Source organism: Oryx dammah, unplaced genomic scaffold (genome assembly GCF_014754425.2).
Source record: "Oryx dammah isolate SB20612 unplaced genomic scaffold, SCBI_Odam_1.1 HiC_scaffold_4, whole genome shotgun sequence".
Taxonomy (NCBI): domain Eukaryota; kingdom Metazoa; phylum Chordata; class Mammalia; order Artiodactyla; family Bovidae; genus Oryx; species Oryx dammah.
Genome location: NW_024070188.1, coordinates 9,581,603 through 9,607,533, shown reverse-complemented (window position 1 = coordinate 9,607,533; position 25,931 = coordinate 9,581,603). Strand labels below are relative to the sequence as shown.

Sequence of the window (25,931 nt, the reverse complement as noted above, 5' to 3'; positions counted from 1 at the left end):
ATCTGAAATAGAGTCACTCAGTCGTGTCTGACTCTTTGCAACCCCATGGACTACAAAGTCCATGGAATTCTCCAGGCCAGAATACTGGAGTGGGTAGCCTTTCCCTCCTCCAGGAGATTTTCCCAACCCAGGCATCGAACCCAGGTCTCCCGCATTGCAGATGGATTCTTTACCAGCTGAGCCACAAGGGAAGGCCTAGAACTAGAGTTCTTCTAGTCTAGCATAATTGACACCAAGCTGCTGAATTCCTAGTCTGGTCAACTCTGGGGAGGCCATAGTTTAGACATCTCTTAACATTTTATTCCATAGTTGTTAATCTGTATGGAATTAAAACATCTAACTTACCAGATATTTTTTTCTAACCTCTGTGCACTCACAAAACAGAATATCTAGAAATTTGTGAGACCTCAGAAAATGTACCTTTTATTAAGAGTCTTCTAGGCCTCAAGCATTGATACAAACCAAATTTTTATTAAATTTTTTTATGTAGAGTAGAAGTTCGGGGGCAATTCATATTACACTAAGGTTGGTCTGGAAGACAGTTGAGGTTTAAATGAAGGTTGAAGTGCCTTTCTAGCAGTAGTAGAAGAATCTATCCTGGCAGTGGAAATAACTATTTCAATAACTTCCTTGACCTCTTTTAATAGCAATAGTTTTAGCATCCCTTTTGAAGTGACAATATTGTTTAGCTTTCATTTTATTCAGAGTCCTTTAAGTAGTAAACTGTGTGACATTTATACAAAACTTTAAGTTTTTTTTCATCTTCAAATCATGGACATTAATTTTGGTTACTGCTTCATATCTTATTTGAACCACTTATATTTATTAACATTTTTCTTTAATGCTCATGTAAATAGGAATTTAATATGCAGATTTATTTCCCTAAAAATTATTCCCAAAGCTTCCAGTAATTAGGTTATAGCCACTGAAGATTTGAAAACTGATCAAGATACTAACCTATAGAAGAAGTGAATTAAAAGTGCTAGATGATTATTGTCATAAAATTTTATTCTTTAATATAGTTTAACCAGTATTTACTGAGTACCAACTGTGTGTAAACTACTGTGCTAGGGGTGCCTGTTATTACTCAATTAAATTTTTTTTTTTTTTTTTTTTACCTCTAGGGGAAAATTAAATCATATGTTAATGGTACACCTCCTGCATATTTTAGGGAAGATTTAAAACCATGGGAAAAATCACCAGTACTTAAAATAACTGCTCCACAGCCCATTCCCAGTAACAGAATTGATACTACAAGCTCTTCCAGTTGGGTTTCTGGCTCTTTCAGGTAGGATTTTTATTTTGTTCTGTACTGTACTTGTCAGCAAAATATCATTCATTTTTAGTAAAATTTTAATGGAGTACATTTAAAAACATTAATATAAATTTCTAATATAGAGAAAATTATCTAACTGCATACGAATTAGCAGCTAAAGTGCATACAAATTACTAATCAGCTAAAATAGGCTTTTTTTCCAGACAAAATATAGTTGCCTTTGTGGTGTCATTAATGAATACTAGTAAATCCTCTGTAGCAAATACATACATGCACACAGTGCCTTGATACCACCATTTTTTTTCTAATGAATAGTGTATATTAGTAAAAACACCCACTCAGGAAGACCATTTTGTCTTTTATAGGCTTACTTTATCTTTTCTTTAGCACATTAAAGGGTATTTAAGATCTCATAAAATGTGTTGTTATTCACAGTTATTGTCAAAAGATACTCATTTAATGTTATACTGTAGTTTTAACTTACCTATATATTCTATCCATAATTTTCTTTTATTTAGAAAATCCAGTTTTTAAAACTGAAGGAGTAAATATAATTAAAATACAGTATTCTTTCAAAATGCTTATTGAGGTTGTTCTTCATCTTTATTACCTAGTATGGTTTCTTATAGGCTTAAAACTGTTAATTGCCTTACTAGTTATACTATCATCTGGAACATTTGTGTAAATATTTTGAAATATGCTCTATTGCACAGTTGGAATAAAGATTATGATGTCCTGGTTTATGATGGTTCATGATCTAAAGATAGTCAGAAAGTAGTTACAAATATTTTTGCCTAAGTAAACATACTTGTGGGAACACTTGGAAGCATCTTCTAATCATTAATGTTAGATTGCTTTATTAAACATGTATCACTTAACATTTGACTTTAGATACATTTTAATTATTACTTATGTATGTATATATAAAAGTAGATTTCATTTATCCTATTTGAAGTTGACCACAGCTGACAAAATGGACCTAAATTGTCCTCTCATTAATGATGTTATATATAATTTACATTTTCAGTAATATTTGGGTATAAAGTAATGAATGGATTGTAAAGTGACTTTTATATGTCTTTTAGTCCTGTCAGCCCTCCTGTTATGGATCTCAGAACCATCATGCAAATTGAAGAAAGTAGACAAAAATGTGGAACTACACCAAAGACAAATTTGGGGTTGGTTACAAAATCATAAAAAGGAAAGAACATGTTGTATTATAGTTTTGCCCTAAAGAATTAGAAAGACCTACTGGATCTTTCCTATTATTTTTCTGCATTTGATGTTAAAGTTAGTTCTAAGCTCTTTTCTAAATAGGTAATTTAGCCTCCATAACATTATTTCTTAAGTATGTGCTAAAGATTGAGTTGGGTTGATAGTCTAGCTCTCGTGGAATACAATATTATATGCCAGGAATTGGCCTCTAAAATAATCAGTATAGGCTATTTCTGATACAAGTGTGATGCACGCTATTACAAGGGCTCATTGCAGCTATTACTTTATCCTTGGTAGTATAAACTGATTATATATATATACACACACACACATATATATATGGTCACTGTTGAAACGTGTGGTCATGTTGATCTAGTAATAGTAAAATTTCAACAAATAAACACAAAGCAATATAGTTACCTGTATTCTTAACCAGAAATTTCTAGCAAAAGTAGTTTTTATGGAATTAAACTTTCTCAGAAGCAGTAAAACTGATTGGTTTAATTTAATTTCTAGAAAAATGATTTCTCATGGAGTTAAACTTTCTCAGAAGCAACGAAAAATGATTGCAATGACTACCAAAGATAATAATTCAGGAATGAATAACATGGAAACAGCTTTAAGTGCTCCTTCAAAAAGCCCCAAGCCAGCGAATGCATGGTATGCTCTAATTTTTATTAAAATAAGCTTTGTACATTAGCTTTTAAGGTGGTTCTTGGCTTTGGTTTTTGTGTTTTTTTTTCCCCTCCTGTTTTTTCAAATATTTTGTTCCCCCTTTGCTTTTATGTTTTGAATCAGACCTTGGGAAATGCTTTATTTTTTTGTTTGTTTTGACAAGTATATCATGATTTTCAAATTTTTTTATATGTGTAGATAAAATTTCTTCTTGGTATTTTAATGTTTATTGCTAAAGTAATTTGAGAGCATTATTTTTTCATTGTTTTATAAAAATAATATATATCATGGAGAAGTCTGATAAATCTCTCCTAGCACCCTAATTTCTTTGCACAGTCCCTGTATGTATCGTGTTATCATAGCTTGTCATTGTCACTTTTAAGCAGGGCTATTTACTTAACAATATGTTATATAGTTTTCTCCATTAGAATTTAACCATAAATGCAGCATTAATAGGAATCATTTCCAAAGAGTTCAGATGGCAATTTTGAGATATATAAAATAGATTGTACTTCCTGCTTCCCTTACATCCTCCTTTTTTGGTAACTAATATCATGATAGACTTTAAAAAATTTTATTTATTTTTGGCTGCACTGGGTCCTCATCGGTATGCTTGGGTGTTCTCTGGTTGTGGCGTGTGGGCTCAGTAGTTGTGGTGCTTGGGCCCAGCTGCTCTGTGGCATGTGGAATCTTCCTGGACCAGGGATTGAATCTATGTCCCCTGGATTGGTAGCCTCCATACTACCAGGGAAGTCCACTAATAGAATATGTGGAAACCAATTTTAGAGGAAAAATACATGGAAATACGAAGGGCAGGAAAAAACCCTGTTGCTGTCCCAAGCATAGAAGAGAGTACTAGAGTTACCCTTAATTGGGGAGGAGGGGGCATGGGGAGGTCCTTTCATTGCTTCTAATGCCACTTTTTTACTATTTGTAAGAAGGAATATTTTTTCCCAATTAAAATGCAAATTATTTTGAAGAGAGTGGCAACTCATTTTATTTTGATTGTCATCGGGAAGACTAAATTTCAGAACCACTAGTAAATGTAAAACTTGATCGCAGAAAAAAGAAGACATGAGAAAACCCAAGTGAAAAAGAAAAGAGTAAAACTCGAGGGAATGGGTTTAGTAGAATGTTTCAATTCATTGGTATTTGTTGTGTAGCTTCTACATGCAAGGCACTTTCTAGTTTCTGATAAGGCAATATACAAAAGTAATTTGATCACTGCCTCTGGTAGGTTTATGGAGTAGCTGTTAAAATAAAGTTAATGTTTTTCCTAAACAAAAGTATGGAAAAGACCAAAAAAAAAAAACTTCTTAAATTAGTTTTCAAGATACTAAACATTGCAATTTGAGCCAGTTAACTAAGCACATGAGGAAGCTTTCTGCTGTCATGTCAGTCATATCTGATTCTGCCACCCCATGGACCAAAGCCCACCAGGCTCCTCTGGCCGTGGGATTCTCCAGGCAAGAATACTGGAGTGGGTTGCCATTCTCTTTGCAGGGGATCTTCCCAACCCAGGGATGAAACCTGTGTCTCTTATGTTTCCTGCATTGGCAGGCGGGTTCTTTACCACTAGTGCCACCTAGGAAGCCCGAGGAAGCTTTGGGCTTAGTAAATACAATTTCAGCCATGCCATCAACCAGTTTCCTTATTAAAAAACAATAAGTAAATGAACAGAAGGAACAAAACAATGATCACTCAAGTTGGGAAATCCAACTAATAGACTTAATCCAACTCTTGTTTTAGAATTTATTTCAAACACCAGAGTTTATTCCAACCCCAATAAAGAAATTCTCTTTTGACTGGTTAAGGTTCACAACAGAACCATCGTATGATTTAGTTCCTTTTTTATGCTTTTATTTTTCCCTGGAATAACTAATTCCCTTACTGGGAAACATCCCAGATTACTTATGACTTTTTTTTTTTAATTGGAAACATTTTCATTTACAACTCTTGAGTTCTCTGGTCTGAACTAGGCCTTTTTCGGGCATGCTTAATACCATGATCTTGAGACTACTCTTAATTGTCATCCTAGGGATTTCCTTTGCTTCCTTCCAGTGTTTGATCCCCAGTTTCTTAGAGGCTGTGTATTTTGATTTCTTGGCTTACTCTTTGATTTGAGGTAGCAAACTCCACATCAAAACTGGTAGTTTTCTGATAAAGAGTGTATAGGATGTACATTTTTGGAGCTCTTACAACTTTGAAAATGTTTTTATTCTCACCACCTTTGACTGATAGATGGGAACAGAATTCTGAGTTGGAAATCATTTGTAGAGTTCCTTTTTCTTATTTCTGTTGGGAAGTCTAATGCCATTCCAATTCCTAACTCTTAATATGTTACCAGTTTCTTTCCCCGCTTCCCCCTTTTTATCTTTGGTGTTCTTAAATTTCATAGTGAAGTGCCTTGATGTGGGTTCTTTTTTGATACATTATACTGGCTACTTGGTGGGCTCTTATTAATTGTGAAAACAGCAATCCAAGTCTAGGAACAACTTGTATACTATTTGATACTTTCTTCCTATTTTCTCTAGAAATCATATTAGGAAAAAAAAGGAATAGATTTGTTTTTCTGAGGATATCTCTTGTAAATGTTGGTCTAAATAAAGTTGGTAGAATTTAAAATTTGCTCAGCTTTGAAAAAAGTAGAAAATTAATATGAAATTAGCATTTTAATTTGATTTGATTTACAGATTGTATATATGGAATATATTCATTGCTATAGTGATTTTTTTCAACTACTTCTCAAAGGGACATCTTCATCTCCTGATGAATCATCTAATGTGATTTTTCTTAATTATTAAAGGATGTTTTTATTCTTTTTTTATCTTAGTAACGGGCTTCTCTGGTAACTCAGCAGTAAAGAATCCACCTCCAATATAGGAGGTGTGGTTTTTGACCCCTGGGTTGGGAAAATCCCCTGGAGGAGGAAATTGCAACCCACTCCCGTATTCTTGCCTGGGAGATCCCAAGAACAGAGGAGCTTGGCAGGCTACATACAGTCCATAGGGTTGTAAAAGAGTCAGACACAACTTAGCAACTAAACAACAACTTCTTAATAATAAGTTTAATGTGCAATTCATTAGCAAATCACAAATTACCCCTTTAAGTCTACTGCTTGTGGTAGGGAATTTACTTAGTTTGTTCACCCATTCATTCATCTAGTCTGTATGACGACTTCCAGTATGTAACAGTACTCCTGCTGCATGCAGTTAGGTATGACAGTGTTAAATGTGAAAAATAACTGGTTTTTGCATTACAATGAAATTCTAACCAGTTGACTTTTAAATCTGTTTTGAAAACACCAAGTGTATATGGGAGTTGATCACTTTTCATTATCCTTTATTTTACTTGGAGAAATAAAACTACATTTCTCACCAGCCATCTTGAGTGGAAGAATGCATGATCTTTGTGGCCTGGCTGTATGAATGTAACTTCTTCCAAATTCCATTTTGAGCTAACCTATAAACTAAGTTCAGTTGCTTAACTTTTTAGCTAGAAATTTTGCTCATTAAAAGCACAATTTTTAGAGCTTCCTTAGTTTAGAAAAAAAATGTTGATTAATTTTTTATGTGGCTACAAATGTCTACAAATGCTTCTTAAGTTTCTCTGGCTGCTAAAATGGAAAAGAGCCAGAGCCTTTGAGTTAGGAAAGTAAAATTGTGCAAAATCAGACATCAGACACTGTTTCAAATTATGGCATCATCAGTGGAAAGAATAATAGAATTCATTTAAAGAAGTCTGCATAAGACATTTTATAAGTAACCACTATGCATGATTAATAAATGTGAATATAAGATATCTTGTAAGTAAGCATTGTTACCTACATTTATTCTTAAGGAGATGTTATCAAAAAATAGCTATGAAAGAAATAATTTTTCTTAGGGTGTACACTATTTACCACATCTAGAAGTTTGCAAATTACCACTAAGGTGAATCTGGCATCTTGTGGTTTTTATATAGATGATTGTGAAGTTTCTGTATCTAGAGACATGAATTACTTACAAAAGACATTCATCAGATTTTTTTGGCAGAGTATTTGCCAACAGTGTTTCTAGTGACTAATAATACAAAGTACTTTATAGCATAGTTGTGTTGTTTGCCAGTAGAAACTTTCAGGTATGTGTATTTTGGAGAGGAAAAGAGAGTTGGTAAGGAAATGGGGTGTGGTTCTTTGTGTTTAAATTTTTAATGTTCTGCTGATGTATGTGCTTTGAAGAAAATTTTGTGATAAAGTCAAAGTCAGGTAAATTCCTTTTGAAGAAATATCTTTAATGTGAATGCCTTGGTAGATCATATTTCTGATAAATCTGTAAAGAAAGTCTCTCTCAGATGATTTAAGAATTTTGCATAGGATGAATGACTTTCTGTGAACATAGTAGTATAGTGATTAAGCCTGGTAATCAGGAGTCAGCCTTGCCTGAACTTTAAAATGTGGATCTATTGCCTAGTAGCAGTGTGAATTCAGATTAAATGTTTAATCTGACTTTCCAGTCTTTCTCTGTCAGATCAATTATTTAATCTTTCTCTGTTTTCTTGTTCATAAATAGGCTAAAAACAGGACCTATTTCACAAGGGTATTGTGAAGAGTAAACAGAGTTAATGAAACACATTTAGAACAGCACCTTAAGCATTGTATAATATAAATACTAACCATTAGTTTATAAATAAAATGTAACTTTATTTGTAATATGTTCACGTGATTGATTTCTTTAGCATGTATTGAGTTATTAGTGAGTTTTTTCCTTAGAAAAACCTTATGTGAGGCAGTTGTATTTAATTATTGAGCAGGTAGAAATTTGATAGAAGGTTTCAGCTGATTTTATTATGAATAGATGCTTAATTAGCTCATAATAACAAAACTAAGTGTAAATCATCATTTTCCTTCCATCTTTGGCACTTTATAAGGAGTATTATTTTGATTCTTATTGAAGCCAGTGTTAGACTAGATGGCCAAGCATGAATTTTGTGATCATTGAGAACTGGGTTTGGATCCCAGTTCTGCTTATCTCTGGTGATCTGAGGGTCATTCAAACACCTCAGCTTTGGTTGTGCTCTTTTAAATTTAGGATGTGATGAAAATATGTAAAGGATTATTGTTGTAAAGATTAAATGAAATGATGCATATAAAAGTGTTTTGGTGGTTAGGCCAGAATCAGATATATATTAGTTATCAGATATATATTAGTTATTCAGATAAGAATGTTTCATGCAAAGATGAGCATAATAAAGGACAGATATGGTATGGGCCTAAGAGAAGCAGAAGATACAAGAAGAGGTGGCAAGAATACACAGAGGAACGATAGAAAAAAGATCTTCATGACCCAGATAACCACGATGGTGTGATCACTCACCTAGAGCCAGACATCCTGGAATGCGAAGTCAAGTGGGCCTTAGGAAGCATCACTGAACAAAGCTAGTGGAGGTGATGGAATTCCAGTTCAGCTATTTCAAATCCTAATAGATGACGCTGTGAAAGTGTTGCACTCAATATGCCAGGAAATTTGGAAAATTCAGCAGTGGCTACAGTACTGGAAAAGTTCAGTTTTCATTCCAATCCCAAAGAAAGGCAACGCCAAAGAATGTTCAAACTACTACATAATTGCAGCCATTTCACATGCTAGCAAAGAATTTTGTTCTCCAAGCCAGGCTTCAAAAGTACGAGAACCATGAACTTCCAGATGTTCAAGATGAATTTAGAAAAGGCAGAGGAACCAGAGATCAAATTGCCAACATCTGTTGGATCATCAAAAAAGCAAGAGTTCCAGAAAAACATCTACTCCTGCTTTATTGACTATGCCAAAGCCTTTGTGTAGATCACAACAAACTGTGGAAAATTCTGAAAGAGATGGGAATACCAGACCACCTGACGTGCCTCCTGAGAAATCTGTACACAGGTCAAGAAGCAACATTTAGAACCGGACATGGAACAACAGACTGGTTCCAAATTGGGAAAGGAGTATGTCAAGGCTGTATATTGTCACCCTGCTTATTTAACTTATATGCAGAGTACATCATGCGAAATGCCAGGCTGGATGAAGCACAAGCTGGAATCAAGATTGCCGGGAGAAATATCAATAACCTCAGATATGCAGATGACACCACCCTTATGGCAGAAAGTGAAGAGGAATGGAAGAGCCTCTTGAAAGTGAAAGAGGAGAGTGAAAAACCTGGCTTAAAACTCAACATTCAGAAAACTAAAATCATGGCATCTGGTCCCATCACTTCATGGGGAAACAATGGAAACAGAGACTTGATTTTCTTGGGCTCCAAAATCACTGCAGGTGGTCACTGCAGCCGTGAAATTAAAAGATGCTTGCTCCTTGGAAGAAAAGCTATGACCAACTGAGACAGCATATTAAAAAGCAGAGACATTACTTTGCCGACTCAGATCTGTCTAGTCAGAGCTATGGTTTTTCCAGTGGTCATGTATGGATGTGAGAGTTGGAGTTCATAAAGAAAGCTGAGTGCTGAAGAATTGATGCTTTTGAAGTGTGGTGTTGGAGAAGACTCTTGAGTCCCTTGGACAGCAAGGAGATCCAGCCAGTCCATCCTAAAGGAAATCAGTCTTGAATATTCATTGGAAAGACTGATGCTGAAGCTGAAGCCCCAATACTTTGGCCACCTGATTTGAAGAACTGACTCATTTGAAAATACCCTGATGCTGGGAAGGACTTATGGCAGGAGGAGAAGGGAACGACAGAGGATGAGATGGTTGGATGATATCACTGACTCAATAAACATGAGTTTGAGTAAGCTCCAGTAGTTGGTGATGGACAGGGAAGCCTGGAGTGCTACAGTCCATGGGGTCGCAGAGTCGGACATGGACTGAGTGACTGAACTGAGTCCCTGAATTCAGATAAGATAATAGGATTTTAGAAGGCTTTGCTTATCTTTTATGGGGAACCCCAAATAGTTTATGAATTTAATCTGGTGTGGATTTTATGGTTTCTTCAAAGTATGAATTTAGTTTTGGGAGGAATTAACTGGTTAGCATTTGTATGCACTTTGTTTTCTGAGGAAATAAAATAGGTGAAATTAATATCTGACTAGGAAATTTTTTATATTGTTATTTATAATATTGACTTATTAAGGATTCTGAAAATGATGCTTAGGATTAATAGTGAAAAAGTTACATTTCTGGATTTTTTTCTAAGTCAGACTTTAGGAAGGAAAGATACTATGCCTGTTAATTGACTGTATTTCTTCATATCAGAATTTGTGTTCTCATTGTCTTTTTTTTTTTAAGCAAACTTTGTTAAATGCCATGAAAATGTGGATAGTAACAGACTTAATAGCATTTCTTTGTATCAGGTACTGTTAAATATTTTACCATAAGTTAACATTGAATCCACATAGCAACCTTTATAAGCAAGGAGATGGTATTAGTATCTCCATGTCTTTGACTAAGGTTACAAACATTTTTTGTTTTGATGTAGATGTTTCCTTAGTTTATTTCCTCATGCAGATATCTAGTTGTTCCAACAGAACTTACTGAAAAGATTGTCCTTGCTCTATTTTATCACTTGGCAGTTTCGGTAGAACTGTTGACCATGTATGTGTGGGTCTAATTCTGGACTCTACTCAGCTCCATATGACTTACATGTGTGTGTTTATGCCCATATAGACTGACTTGTTGATGATAACTTTTTATAAATATTAAAATCAGATAGTGCAATTTCTCTGATTTTGTTTTTTATTCAGAATTATTTTTTCTATTTTTAATTTCGACCACATTTATATAAATCTTAGATTTGGCTTGTCCAAAAAAAAAAGTCATTTGTCAGATGTATGTTTTACAGATATTTTTATTTTCTTAATGATATCTTCTAATGAGCAGAAGTTTTTGATTTGGTTAACTCTGATTTATCATTCCTTGATTTGATGCTCATTGCCGGTTATGTCCAAAGAAACCTTTGCTTGCCACCAAGTCATGAAGATAATCTGTTTTCTTTTGGGACATTTAGCTTTTACGTTAAGTCTGTAATTCAATTTTCTTCCAGGACACTTAGCTTTTACATTAGGTCTGTAATTCATCTTGAAATAATTTGAGGGGTATGGTGTGAAATAAAGGTCTTTTTATTTTCTTCTATAAAAAACACTTTTCCCACTTGTTTGCTTTAGCAATTCCATTATTGAAAGTAAAGTAACTATCACATGAGGGTCTGTTTCTGAGTTCTCTAATTTGTTCCATTGATCTGTTAATAATTATGTCAATACCATACTGTCTTGATTACAGTAACTTGTTTTATCTTTTTCCAGTTTTGTATTTCTTTTTTAAGATAGCATTGGCTAATCTAGGTTTTGTATTCTCATATAAATTTTAGAATCAATTTGTTAGTTTCTACAATAAAAAGCTGGTGGGATTAATTCAGTTTTTTAGATACAGGTTTATATAGATATTCTATTTTATTTTTTGTTATCTTTGAGTAAGGTATGTACATTTCTTATAAATTTCTTATAAATTTGTTTGCATAGTTAAAATATTTCTTTATTGTCTTTTGAAATTGTTATCTTGTATTATCTATTGCTTTGTAACCAATTACCTTAAACAGTAGCTTAAAACAACCAGTGTTTATGGTCCTTTGGGTCAGGAATCCATTATGGTTTAGCTTGGTTAATGCTTTTTTTAATGTAATTAAGTGGGGGGACCTCCCCCCACCCCCCCATCACATTAAAGATGTCTCTCTTTTGACTTTCATTTCTGGTAAATAAGCCAGGTGTTTTCATACTTTGTTGGGTTTCTGTGGCTGCTTTAAAGATTTCTTTTGTAATCTCCGGTTTTTAGCAGTTTGCCCACTATGTGTATAAGTATGTTCTTTTTTACGTTTTTCTTCTTTGGGGTTGGCTAAAATTCTTGAGTCTTTCACATTATGGATTTTACCAGATTTGGAGATGGCCATTGTTTCTTTGGATTATTTTTATCTGCCCTATCTCCTATCCTTCTGGGTGTCCAGTTACATTTAATATTACCATAAGTCACCATGGCTGACTTAAATCAATAAAACTGTCTTAATCAGAAGAAAAGATTAAAAACATTTATCTTCAAGTTTAGACTTTTCCAATCTTGCTGTTTCACCCCTCCATTAAATTTTGTTGTTGAATATTAAAGTCTTTGAATTTCTGTTTTCTTCTTTTTCATAGACACTTTTCCTCTGCTGAGCTTACTTATTTATTCTAACCATATTTTTTGTTGTTACCTGAGGCATAGTTATAATGCTGTTTTTAAAAGCATTGCTAATTTCAATATCTGGGCTATCACCCATGATCTCCATTGATTGTTTTTTCTTATCCCAGTTTTTGAATAGTCTGTAATTGACAGCAAAAATCCAACATCACTTTGAAAACTGTAATTATATCACTAAAATTTTTGGTATATATTCACTTCATTGTCCCTTTGTCACTTCCAGCAACAGCCTTTTAAGAAAAATATTTTTCCATGATCTTTGTTGTCTTTCTACAGGGCATCTTCTCAACATTCAGTTTCATCCAAGTCATTCCGGGATTTCTCAGTAGAAGAAAAGAAATCTGTTATTGGCCAGAGCTCAGGAGATCATGTCAAAAAAGTTTGTTTTAAAGGGATTGAAAGTTCCCAGTCTCCAAAAGTTGTAAGGTAATAAACCTTTTCCTACCTTGAAATGTTTATAGTGGTTCTATGTTCTGAAATAATCTTTAAAAATTTATAAGGCAGGTTTTTATACATTCTTTTTACATTCAAAATTAACGTGTTTATTTTTAAGATATATTTTGATAGTTGGCTTACAGTAAACTATCTACATTTAAAGTATACAGTTTGAAGTTTGGCATATATATACCTTCGTGAAACCACTCTCAGCAGCTCTCCGGGCTGGTGGCTGTTACCCACCACTCTCAGAAGTTTCCCCATGCCCCTTTGCAGCCCTTCCCCATCCTGTCTTCCTGCAGCTCTAACCTGGTTCTGTCATTATGGATTAACTTTCATAGTCTGTTGTTTTATTATATTAGTAGAATCATTCAGCACATGCTTTTTAAAAAATCTCTTTCACTTAGCATACATTTTGAGATGCATCCAAGGTTTTTTCAGCCTGTTTAGGTATTTCCATCTTTTTCTCTAGCTGTTTGTGATACTGGTTGTCAAAGTCCAATGTATTTTGAAAAGATGTTTCATATTATAAATGCCTACATGAAAACCTAAACATAGATTAAAAGTGGTATTTTTAAAAAGTTTCCCCACCATGATTAAATTCTCTTCTAATTATTGTTCAAAAGGGAACAAACATTCTTAGGGCATTAGATAGGTCAAAGTTGGAAGGAAAAACTGTTTCAAGTAGGTTGACTAAATGGAGTTTTCTTTTTTCCCATATTTCTGCTAATATGACATCTCCTATATATTATACTCCCTAGAATGTTTTAGACAAAATAAAAATGTAATTAAAAATATTAGTTGTGACCAGATGAATAATTTTGTTTTTCATAATGATTAAGCAGTTTTTCACTGTCAGATCCCCACCCCCTCTTCTTTTTAAAAATCAAATCTTTCGTCCAATTATAACATATCAAACAGGTAATATAAACTTCTCTGCTGGAGCGAAGAGAGGAGTCTAGAACCATACTACTTTACTGTCACCTTCCCTGTCCTTTGAGCAGCTCCTGAGGAGTGTCAGAGTCTTCGAACAACACTGCAAAGTGCAGGTTTAGATGAACTGTTTAAACATAGTTTTGTTGTTTTTGTAACTAGTTTTCTTGTTACAGATATGTATATTTATGACTGTAGTTTTTGAGCCTTTTACTTATAGTACAGAAAACCAGATTAGAAAGGATCTAAAGAAGTCGTGATCTGTCTCTGACTTTTCAGATATTTTTGGCAGTGTAATGTTATTTTAAAACAAAAATCTTAAATCGAACTCTAATGTGTAAAACAGATACACCTTTAAATGTATACCTATGATTAAGGGAGAATATTAAAGCTATTGTGATAGGCTCATAAATACAAATTGGGTGTGATGTAAGATGTCTTAATATTAACAAATATTAGCTGATGTATATCAGACATTATAGTAGATTAGTATGGTGAACAAAATTAACATAGCCCCTGCTCATACAGAAGAGAAGACCAACCTTACACAAAAGTGACAACACATTATGAAGAGGAAGTTTATCAGCCTCGATACCTCAGTTTATTTCTCATGTTTTAATTGTATAGTATTTATTTTCACTGTTGTTTGGTTCCTAAAGCATGTCTGACTCTTTTTTATTTTTTATGGCTGAGTAACTGCTTTTATTTTTTTTTTAATATAAATTTATTTATTTTAACTGGAGGTTAATTGCTTTACAATATTGTATTGGTTTTGCCATACATCAGCATGAATCCACCACAGGTATACACGTGTTCCCCATCCTGAACCCCCCTCCCACCTCCCTCCCCATACCATCCCTCTGGGTCGTCCCAGTGCACAAGCCCCGAGCATCCTGTATCCTGCATCGAACCTGGACTGGTGATTCATTTCATATATGATATTATACATGTTTCAATGCCATTCTCCCAAATCATCCCACCCTCTCCCTCTCCCACAGAGTCCAAAAAACTGTTCTATACATCTGTGTCTCTTTTGCTGTCTCGAGACTCTTGCAACCCCATGGACTGTATGTAGTCTGCCAGGCTCCTCTGTCCATGGGATTTTCCAGGCAAGAATACTGGAATGGATTGCCATGCTCTCCTTCAGAGGATCTTCCCGACCCAGGGATTGAATCCACGTCTCTTGCATTGGCAGGCAGATTCTTTACCGCTGAGCCACCAGGGAAGCCCATTTATTTCAGTTGGGATCTTCTAAATAAGTCCTTATGGGCTTCCCTGGTGGCTCAGCGGTAAAGAATCTGCCTGCCAATGCGGGAGACATTAGAGACGCGGGTTCGATTTATACCTGTACTTGTATCTTAACTCAGTTCTACTAATGAAGGCTTAAATTATTAACTGTCTTTTTCTTATGGATGTTCAGTGTTTTCCTTTTAAGTAGATTCTTCCCATTTGGTTTTGAATATGCACAGGTGTCTCACATGTGGAGTGGCAGGGGTTGGGGTTCGGCGAGGGAAGTCAATTCCTCACTCAGCCTCCTCACTTTCTTCTAGAATTGTCCTGTTGTTCCCAATTCCCTGCTTCCTTCACAGCCAGATTTCTCAAAAGAGCTGTTATTGCCCACTTCTTTTTATTCTGGCTTCCAATCCCACAACTAAACTGAAACAGTTCAGGCTAAATTTGGAAGTAGCCTCCATATTGCCAACACCGTGGGCTTTTTATATGACTCATCATCCTTGAAGTTCACGTATAGGTTGTCTTTTCATTTCGCTTATGTTCTGTGTTGTTTCGTGAGTTTCACTGTTCAGTTATCAGCTACACATGAAAGACTCACATTGCCTGTCCGCCATCTGTCATCTGTGCTTCAGACTTAGGTCTCCATCTGCCTTCACTGATACTGCCATCCTATTTTAATGTTCAGAAATACCTTAAACTTTTATGTCACAAACCAAATTGAACATTTTCCTCATAGCCTTCTCGTAAAAGCAAACATACAGGCAAAACACAAACCCAGCCTATTCTTGGTTTCCTCAGCAAATGTCATTCGCAAGCTTTACATGACTGTCTTCCTCAGCAGCATCCAGTCTGTCAGGACATGCCAGTTATGTCTCTTCAGTATTATACCCATTTGTGTATTAGACTATCTCTACTGCCGCCAACCCCATTTAGACTACTTTAATCTTTTACCTGGGCCGTCGGAGTGAGACTGCTAACAAGTCTTGCCATAGCCTGTTATCCTTCTCTATAGCATATTTGTCTAGTGTTTGTGTATTTTTAAATGCAAATCTTACCTCGTAGGATAAAAGCTAGAAATCTTACATGCCTTCAAGGCTTGATACAGTCTAGCTCCTGTCAACCTCCTTAGCTTTTAACATGATCTCTGTATTTTAGCCTTGACCTTGTAGTTTCTCAAATGCCAGTTACTTCCCACTTAACTGCCTTTTGACTTGTTGACTTGCTGCTTCCAGTCTCTGTTCAGTCAAATTCTTTGAAGAAGCCTGACTTCTCTTACTGGGTCAGTTTCCTGTTACATGCCTTCATAGCTCTTCTCACTTATCACATTTAGCACAGTTTGAGTAATACCCCTTTGTCTGTGGTTTTCCTTTACATGGTTTTGGTTACTTGCTGTGAGCTGTAGTGTGAAAATATTAAATGGAAAATTTCAGAAATAAACAATATTTTTAGTTTTAAATTCTGCATTGTTCTGAGTAGCGTGATGAAATCTCTCCCTATCCTGACCATTTTACCTGATTCATTTTACCATTTTACCTAGGGCATGAATTGTCCCTTTGTCCAGTGTACCCTGCCCATTAGTCATTTAGTAGCCGTCTCAGTTATCAGATCAGTTGTTAGGGTTTCACGATGCTTATGTTCAAGTAATCTTTACTTAATAACAGCCCCAAAGCCCCAACAAGTCACAGGAGTAGTGATGTTGACAATGCAAATATGCCAAAGAGAAGCCATTTAAATGAAAGCTTCAAGTGAAAAAAAAAAAAAAAAGTGGAAAGTTCTCAAGCTAATGAGAGGGGGAAAAAATAATTGTATCTTTAGGGTGCTAAGATTATGTTATAAATGAATCTTCTACCCATGAAATTATAAAGAAGGAAAAATTCATGCTAGTTTTGCTATCATACTTTAGAACATAGAAGTAAAAGGCATTATGTTTCTATAAGATATTTTGAAAGAGCCAGAGACCACATTCACATAATTTTTATTACACTATATTGTTATATAATTGTTCTCTTATTGTTGTAAGTTTCTTACTTTGCCTAATTCAGAAATTAAACTTTACCGTAGGTATGTATGTATAGGGAAAAACAATAGTGTGCATAAGGTTCAGTACCATCCGCAGTTTCAGGCATCCACTAGGGCACTAGGAATGTATTCCTATGGATAACATGGGAACTATTGTAAACTTACTGTTGGTGTGATTCTTTGTTAACTGTTTTTGAATTGTTGTTTAGTTGCTAAGTCATGTCCGACTCTTTTGTGACTCCATGGATTGTAGCCCACCGGGCTCCTGTGTCCATGGGATTTCCCAGGCAAGAATACTGGAGTGGGTTGCCATTTCCTCTTCCAGGGGATCTTCCTGAGCCAGGGATGGAACTGTGTCTTATGTTTCCTGTATTGGCAGGTGGATTCTTTATGAACTACCAGGGAAGCCCAGTGTTTTCAAATACTAGTCTTTTTTAATGTCTGTGGTCAGCTGTATGTTCAGTGAGAGCAAGGAAGATTGACCTTTACTTGTCACTGATTAGAATGTTTCCTACAGTGAGCATCTGGCGAATGAGGGGAAGAATAAATGAAACAAAACTATAGCTCTTATTTCAAGTAGTATTTGTTTTTAATGTAATGAGCTATATTGTTTGCCTTGGATGTATAAATGTCAAGGTGTGAATGTTAAGATTGTTTTGTAACATTTTTACATTTTAAGTATTGAATGTTATTTTAAACATTTTCTAATTTTCTGTTTATCTTTTAAAATATTAAGGATGTGTGGTTTCATAGTTGATCGCTAGGGTGTGCTATAACATCAGGCTATTAGTTGCAAAAAGTAGTGTGTGATGTTATAGTGCTTTAGACGTTTTAGTTAGAGGAGTGTATGATATAGTATCTTGCTATCCATAGCTTGGGTGTTTGGCAAGTGGAAGTTAATGTTTTAAATAGTATTTTGTCTTCTGGTCACTGAGAAAGAAAACAGCTTTGATTTCATTTTTAATTTCATCATAGAAAATATTTACTATAAGAGAGCTGTATTTAAGGAAATAATAAAATATAACAGATAAAGTAGAATATTTATTAATTCACCAGATTATGGGACACTTGATATACGTATTCTGCTGGCATCTCTTGGGTGTATATATAAAAGTATCATACACAGACCCAGCCTGAAATATGTTTGAAATCTGGCTGGTAAGTCTAAATATGCATACATGGAAGTTAACTGACAGAACAAAAATACAGTGTAATATAACAGTGTTAAAGAAGTCACACAGCAATATATGACTATATGCTGTATGAGTGGTTCAGAGAAGGGAAAATCACCATGGGCTAGAGCTGTCCAGAAAAACTTCGTTGAAGAGAAAAAGTTTGAACATTAGTTCATAAATACTTTTCCTGTTCAATCTCAAATTGAACTTTTGATCTCAATTAACTTTTGATCATTATATTTATGGCTATATATTTAAATGATTATTTATATTAACGTAATAGAATGATCAAACGGCCATATATCTATGGGATTTTCAAAAGAAGAGAGGAGAAAGGGCGGGCAGTATAAACAGAGGAAATAGTGGGAATTAGCACAAGAAGACAGGAATACTTTAGGGACTCAGTGGCAGGGATGGAGGGCTCATCTCAGGACATTCCACAAATAATACATTCTTGTCTTAACTGTAGAAAATGTGATCATCCCCCACCCTCAGGGTAGGGAGCTAATAAAAGAATGGCAAAGTTACTTACTGATGTGAAAAGAGAGGTTTATGCACTTTTTGTTTATTGTTACTTCCGTGTTCTTTTTCATTTTAATGTGTTTTCCTTCATTTTCCTTTCACTTAAATACCCCCTTATGTGCTTCTAGGCAGAAAATGTGATCTTGCATTTCTACTTAGTAAGGAAAACTACATGTGAGATAAAATCATTATATCAGCTCTAATTTTATATAAAATCTTTGTAATTGTGATAATACAAAGTTATTTTTAATAATTGTCAACCATGTGAGCAAAAAGTAAGTTTTTCTCTTGAAGTCTAAATTTGGCAAGATTAATGTTCTTCACTTTGAACAAAAATCTTTGAAAGATTTTAGCCAGCCCTTTTATGTTGCTTTTATTTCCAGAAGGCTAAATTTTATAAGATTATCTGTTGGGATGTCTGTTCTATGCTACAAATACCTGAGGCTTAATAATGCGGTTATTTATTATTGGAAAGCTTATACTCTCTTTGTATTTGTTTAGTCATAGCTCTATTTAGCAATTTTACTTCATTCTAAGATAAAATTTTGATAAAGATGTTTGAGTAAATTTATAATTAATGACGTTATCCATTGGAAAATCATTAATGAAAACAATTCTAACATCTTACAAAACAGATTTGAGTTGGGTATAATTCTTACAGCAGTCCACTGTGAACTTTTCTGAAGTGAGAACAGTAATGCCTATCATATGGGTTTGTTACAAGGATTATATCAGGTAATTCACATGATAGTACTTTATAAATTATATAATGTTAAGTAAGTTCTGATTGCTTGGCTTTAACAAGACCTATACAAGATACTTTAGTCCTTATATTCAGTTCTGTTCACAGAGAGAAAAGGTGATATTTGAACCAGTCCTTAAAGAATTAGAAGATCCTTGTAATGGACTGTGCTACAGTGTATGGAAAATACTCTGCATTTTGAGTGAAAAATCCTGGATTTGAGTTCTGTCTTTACCATTTACCCAGCTTGATAATCAGGCAAATTATTGAATATTCTTTGAGTATTTTTAATAGTTTCCTAATCAATATAATAGGAACAATAAGTACTTTCTTCAGAGTATTAGAAAGATTAAGTGAGATAATGTATATGAAAATAGACTCAGTAAATTTGTTTGCCCACACACACATCAGGTTTAAACATTTTAATTCTTAGTGCATTTGTACTCTGACCCTCCTGTTTCATTTTAACTTTATTTCCCTCTTAATCTCTTAACCCAGTCATTCAGTTCATTGAAGAAAACAACCTATCTTTACTTAAGCCAACAGTCTTAAACTACTCCCTGTATTTGTACAATCAAGCCTCATCTCGGTGCCACTCTCCTCAGCTTTAACGTCATTTCCTCAGTGAAGCCCATAGTGTATACACCCTTCTCCATATTATATAATTTCTCCCGTGAGTCCATAGTACTTGGTACATATTGATATAAATATCAATTATCTACTCTCCATTGCTTTATCATTACTTAAATACCTTTAAAAAAATGTTTTACCAGAGTGAAGAGAACTGGGTTATAACCTGATTTTCAGTACCATAGTACTGACATATACCCAATAAATGTGCATAAATGAATCAGAAAGTCAGTATTTTAGGCCCCATTTATTCTTAATCTGTTTGACTTCCTGTTGTAAAGCCCATCTAGACCTAAATGTACTTATTGCTGAAAGAGGGCAATCAATTAATCTAAGTAATTTCTAGGTATCTTTCTAAGCATAAAATTCCACAACTAGGGCTCTCTCAGAGTTCCTTTGTTCATTTTTCTCCTTACAGGAATGCTTCGTACCTCCCTCATTCTATACCCTTTTTATTGTCTTCTCTGTGAGGCCTTCTCAGATGACCAAATCTATTTGGTTGTTTTAGTCTTTACAGTCAGTAGACCTTTAAGTTTGTTTTCTTAAATTCTTCTCTGTTATGTCATTTTATATCTTGGTTCATCATCTAGTTTGTGAGTTCTTAGTGTGTTTTAAATTTCTATTCTATCAGCCACATGTGAATCAGTGAAGTTAGAACACACCCTCTCACCATATACAAAAATACACAAAAATAAACTCAAAATGACTTAAAGACTTGAACATAAGACATTTTACCATAAAACTCCTAGAAGAGAACTTAGGCAAGACATTCTCTGACATAAACATACCAATGTTTTCTTAGGTCAGTCTCCCAAAGCAGTAGAAATAAAAATAAACCTCGTGCACAGCAAAGGAAACCATAAACAAACTGAAAAGATCACCTATGAAATGGGAGAAAATATTTTGCAAACTATGCAACTGACAAGGGCTTAATTTCCAAAATATATAAACAACTCATAAAACTCAACAAGATAAAAATGGGCAAGACATACAAACGGCCAGTAGGCACACAAAAGGATGCTCAATACTGCTAATTATTAGAGAACTACAAATAAAAACTATAATGAGGTGCCACCTCATACCAGCCAGAATGGGCGTCATTAAAAGGTCTACAAATAACAAATGCTGGAGAGAGTGTGGAATAAGGGAAATCCTCCTACAGTTTTGGTGGGAGTGTAAGTTGGTGTGGCCACTGTATTGAGGTTCCTCAGCAAACTGAAAGTAGAATTACCACAGCAACCCCACTCCTGGGCATATATCTGAACAAAACTGTAATTCAAAAAAAATACATGCCGCCCCTATGCTCCTAGCAGCACTATTCACAACAGCCGAGACATGGAAGCAACCTAAATGTCCATCACAGGGGAAAGGGTAAAGAAGATGAGGTACATAGATGCAACCAAATTCTACTCGGCCATAAAAAAGAAGGAAATAATGCCATTTGCGGCAACATGGATGGACCTAGAGACTATCATAAAGTAAATCAGACAGAGGAGAAATATCATGTGGTATCACTTATATGTGGAATCTAAACTGTGACAGAAACAAACCTATCCACGAAACAGAAACAGACTCGCAGACATAGAGCACAAACTTGTGGTTCCCAAGGAGAAGAGGGGTGGGGGAAGGATGGTGTGGGAGGTTGGGGTTAGCAAGTGTAAGCTATTACTTATAAAATGGATAAACAAGAGCCTGCTGTATAGCACAGAAAACTGTATTCAGTGTCCAATGGAAAACAATGTTTTTAAAAAGCGAAATGTATAGATATGTATAACTGAATCAGTTTGCTGAACAGCAGTAAGCAGTAATTAACATTGCATGTCATCTGTACTTGAATAAAACAAATTTCTGTCCTGTCTATAATCTCTGGGGTATCAAAGCATTTTCTGTATTTTTGTTGCTCACAGTATTTATACTATCTATTATAGTCACTCACAGACTTTGGCTGCTGACTATCATGTTTTTATATGTTTTGAAGCTTTGTGCTAATCTGTCACTTTTATTCATAAAATGTTATTAATGTAAAACATTCTTCATAGAGTTGTCTATTTCCTAATGTTTGGTTTTTTATAATAAATTGGCTATATGAATGTTATTAGAAACAGACCTGTTTTGGGGAGTGTAGTTGATTTAGTGTTGTGTTAGTTCAGGTATACAGCAAAGTGAATCAGTTGTACATATACCCACTCTTTTAGATTCTTTTCCCATATAGGTCATTACAAAGTATTGAGTAAAGCTCCTTGTGCTACACAGTAAGTCCTTCGTGGTTATCTCTTTTATATACAGTAGTGTAGATATCAGTCCCAATCTCCCAGTTTGTCCCTCGCCCACCCATTTACCCCTGCTAACCATGAAGTCTGTTTTCTACATCTGCGACTCTGTTTCTGAAGAACAGACCCCATATCTTGTAAGATCTTCCCCCATGGTATTTTATACACAGAATTTTATAATTATCTAGAGATTTTTGTTGTTTTATTTACAATTTCAAAGGTAAGTCTGACTTCATAAATTAATCTGTCTCAAGTCAGAGCCTTGCAATTCCTCCCCTGTATTTCTATTAATAAGCAGTTTTACTCATGTTACTAAAAGTTTTAACCTCAAGTTTTGGCATTTGTTTTGCAGATGTTCTACTCATGGTTCCCCAGGACGAGAAGGCAACCACATTTCAGATGTACCACTTCCGGACAGTCCCAAGTAGGTTAATCGATCAGCTTTGGGACCTCAGAGCTAGACTTGGTTTGGCACTGGGAGAGCACACTAAGAATTGAGAACAGTATCAAATAGAAATGTGTTATCTGAATACTCTCTGCTCTACAATCTGAGTCATTTTCAGTTATATTGCTTTGCTCTATTCCACTTTTTGGTTTTTCCAAACCTTACAGCACTGATTCAGATAAAACATCAGTTCTCCTTGTTTTCTTTCTCACCTTGTCATTCTGTTAAGTTTGAATGCAGAAGCTTCCAGGTCCCCTTATGTTACAGGTCACAAGGAGACAGTGCCACATTGGTAAAGAGTATTTCAGGGGAGATTTTATGTGCAAAAATTTGGCAAGAATTTTGCAAAAATTTGACTGAAAGCTCTTTGTTCCTATTCTCTCAGTCCCTGGCTGTCTTCTTCACTGACTGCTCCTTCTGTGGCAGCGCCAGTCACTTTTGCATCTATCGTAGAAGAAGAGCTACAGCAGGAAGCAGCTCTTATCAGAAGCCGAGAGAAACCCTTGGCTTTGATTCAAGTAAGTAACATACCTTTTTGGGTTTAATTCAGGGTAAGAACTAGATACTGTATTTCATTCTTAGGTCTTAAGAAAATTCTGTTTGCTTTGCAGAGGTGCATTATTTAGCACATTAAAATGTAAATGCAGTGTAAAACAAAACTGAAGCATTCGGCAAGTATTAATTGAAGGTATTTAGGATAATACATTTAGAATTAAATTATGTAAAGCTAATATTTTTAGCACTGGTGATGCTTTGGACTGTTTTAGTTTTTGAAAGTGACCAGTAGAGAACTGGCCTTACCTAGCTCTCCACCTGGCTTCTGTATCAGTCAGAGTTCGTAGGTTGTAAGCCACAGACACCCAGCCAGGCTAACTTAAGGAGAACAGAGCTTATTTGAGAGACACTAAGATTCCATAGACTTAGCTGAAAACCAGAGAGCTAGGCTTAGGAAACTGACAAGATTCATCGTTGTCCTAAAGAGCTCAAAGAGCTAGATGACCCGTACAATAACAGGAAGTATCTCACAGGATGGGAGATTGCAATGAGTGGATTCCATCAGCTATCTTCAGTTTCTTTTTCCTTCTGCTCAAGATTAAAATCAAGGAAAAGGTGGGTATCAGATTATTCTAGCTCAGGCCTCAGCCCTTCTTGCAGGATACCTGTTGTGCTGTATTGCAGGCATAGAAAGTGGTAATTCAAAGAGTAAACCAAGTTTTCTTCTCTTCCTCCTTTCAGATTGAGGAGCGTGCAATACAGGATTTATTGGTTTTTTATGAAGCATTTGGCAACCCTGATGAGTTTGTCATTGTTGAAAGGACACCACAGGGACCACTGGCAGTACCTATGTGGAATAAGCATGGATGCTAGTTCACCATGGAGTTGAGATACAAGTTTCATAAATTGTGATTGTTACAAGTAAATGCTGTGGAAAAAGAGTTCATACAAATTTAGTAACTGATCATTCTGGATAGAATATGAAAGGATATAATTTCTTTACTGAATTTTAAGTATATAATGTTTGTATAATTGAAAAACAAATTCTTCAGAATTGTGATTTTAGTAACTTTTATGTAAAAATGTGTGAGAGGAAAAACTAGCTTAAGTTTAAGTAGAACTATTTCTTCTGAATAGTCTTAAAAGGAAAAAATGAGTGATTGAAGTATAAAATATAAGAGTGATGGATTAAAAATAACTTTCATTTGGGATAAATAATTTAGAAGAGTTTTGCCTTTTTTTTTTTTTAGTGTGACATTGATGAGCTTCAAGTAGGAGCATCAGCCATTACTTCTGATCTGTTAATGGTCAAAATTTTCTGTTTGCTATAGTAGTTTTATGTCTCCTTTCTTGTGTCTTTTTTCATCAGGCTTTGGGTTCTAGCCTGATTTTTAAAGCTTGAGCTGTTTGAATGCCATGTTATTTCAGTTTGAACACCACATTCTCCATTTTACATTAATCTGTGGAGTATTGTGGAAAGGAAATAAAACTATTTGGAGCAGCTTAGTCTAAGATAAAATTAGGAGTCATTGTGGGGATTGTTTTTTGATAGGGAGAGGAGACCTTATAAAAAGCCTAATTGTGTAAGACTCAGTTCCTAAAGGTGTTAAAGTTTTCTAAAATAAATGCTTAATTATACATATAAGAATTGAATAGTGTGGAAGAAGTTTGGCTTATAGTTACCTTTGCAATGTTACATAATCAGATTTTCTGAGCCTGGATTATATGAACAGACAGAAGCATTGTTTTCTTTACAGTGTGCTGTTCGGATTGTTTTTGAGTGGTTAAACTTTTAAAACAACAAATGTTAAATCTGCTCCGGCGCCTAGACAAATTGCAGAGGTTAATGTTTCTGGGAAATAATAAGCCTCGGGGAACATACAGGCAAATCATTGCTGTAATTAGGTTGATGAAATATGGCTGAAATTAACAACACTTGAGCTTTTTAGCTCCGCCCAAAGCAACAAACTTGTAAGCAAATGTGCAATAAAAAATAATCTTGATCCATTTCACTGTTGATGTGTGTTTGATATCTTGTACTCTACTGACATCTATTATAGGAGGAATTACCAGTGATTCTTCCTAATATCATGTATTGTAGCCACTACTCGAAAGGGCAGTTTTCCTGAAATGCATCTGTGAAAATTTTATTTTATATACGTTTGAGTAAATTGAGAAAAAACAACTTTTGTAATGTGTTATTGATGTTGCTGTAAAGAGATTTTCTGAAATAATTTTACTGCATTTGAACCTCTGATTCTTCCATGCATTGTGGCATCTTTAAAGATTCCATAAAGTGATGCTTTTCCTGGTGCACTTCATGCTGCCTGGGAAGCACCCTAAGAGCCTTTAGTGGCTGGGATATGAAGGAGGGGCAGGGGCTGACCAAGTCTGTGGAGTTTTAGGTCTTTACCAACCTCATTGAGGGTAATTGCACTTTATGACCTATTTTATATAGTAGAGTATTATATAAAACTTCATTTGGCGGGAGTGGAAAGAGTTCTTTTGCTATTGAAATGAAAGGTAAGCACTGCTATAAACTGATTCGTAAATGATTGCATGAAAGCAGCCTGATACATTGTGACCAAAAAGCCTAGGGAAGTAACGGGTTTTTCCCCCTAACATTATTCAGCCTACAATAATTAATTCATCTTTACTCTTATGAATTGGAGAAAGTCT

At 34.9% G+C, this 25,931-nt stretch overlaps 1 protein-coding gene across 3 annotated transcripts in view; it reads left to right on the top strand.

The window, feature by feature from the left end:
• IBTK (inhibitor of Bruton tyrosine kinase) overlaps window positions 1-25,264 on the top strand; it is a 94,409-nt gene extending 69,145 nt beyond the window's left edge. The window contains exons 23-29 of one of the 3 annotated variants that reach the window (XM_040239105.1): window positions 1,125-1,288; window positions 2,362-2,454; window positions 3,008-3,151; window positions 12,630-12,779; window positions 22,665-22,736; window positions 23,143-23,275; window positions 23,994-25,264. In XM_040239105.1, the coding sequence (XP_040095039.1) occupies window positions 1,125-1,288; window positions 2,362-2,454; window positions 3,008-3,151; window positions 12,630-12,779; window positions 22,665-22,736; window positions 23,143-23,275; window positions 23,994-24,125 (888 nt within the window). In that variant the 3' untranslated portion in view covers window positions 24,126-25,264. Of the gene's footprint in view, window positions 1-1,124; window positions 1,289-2,361; window positions 2,455-3,007; window positions 3,152-12,629; window positions 12,780-22,664; window positions 22,740-23,140; window positions 23,276-23,993 lie in introns of those variants that run through there. The other 2 variants (XM_040239106.1, XM_040239107.1) reach the window with 2 other exon arrangements.
• Window positions 25,265-25,931: the final 667 nt, after the last annotated feature.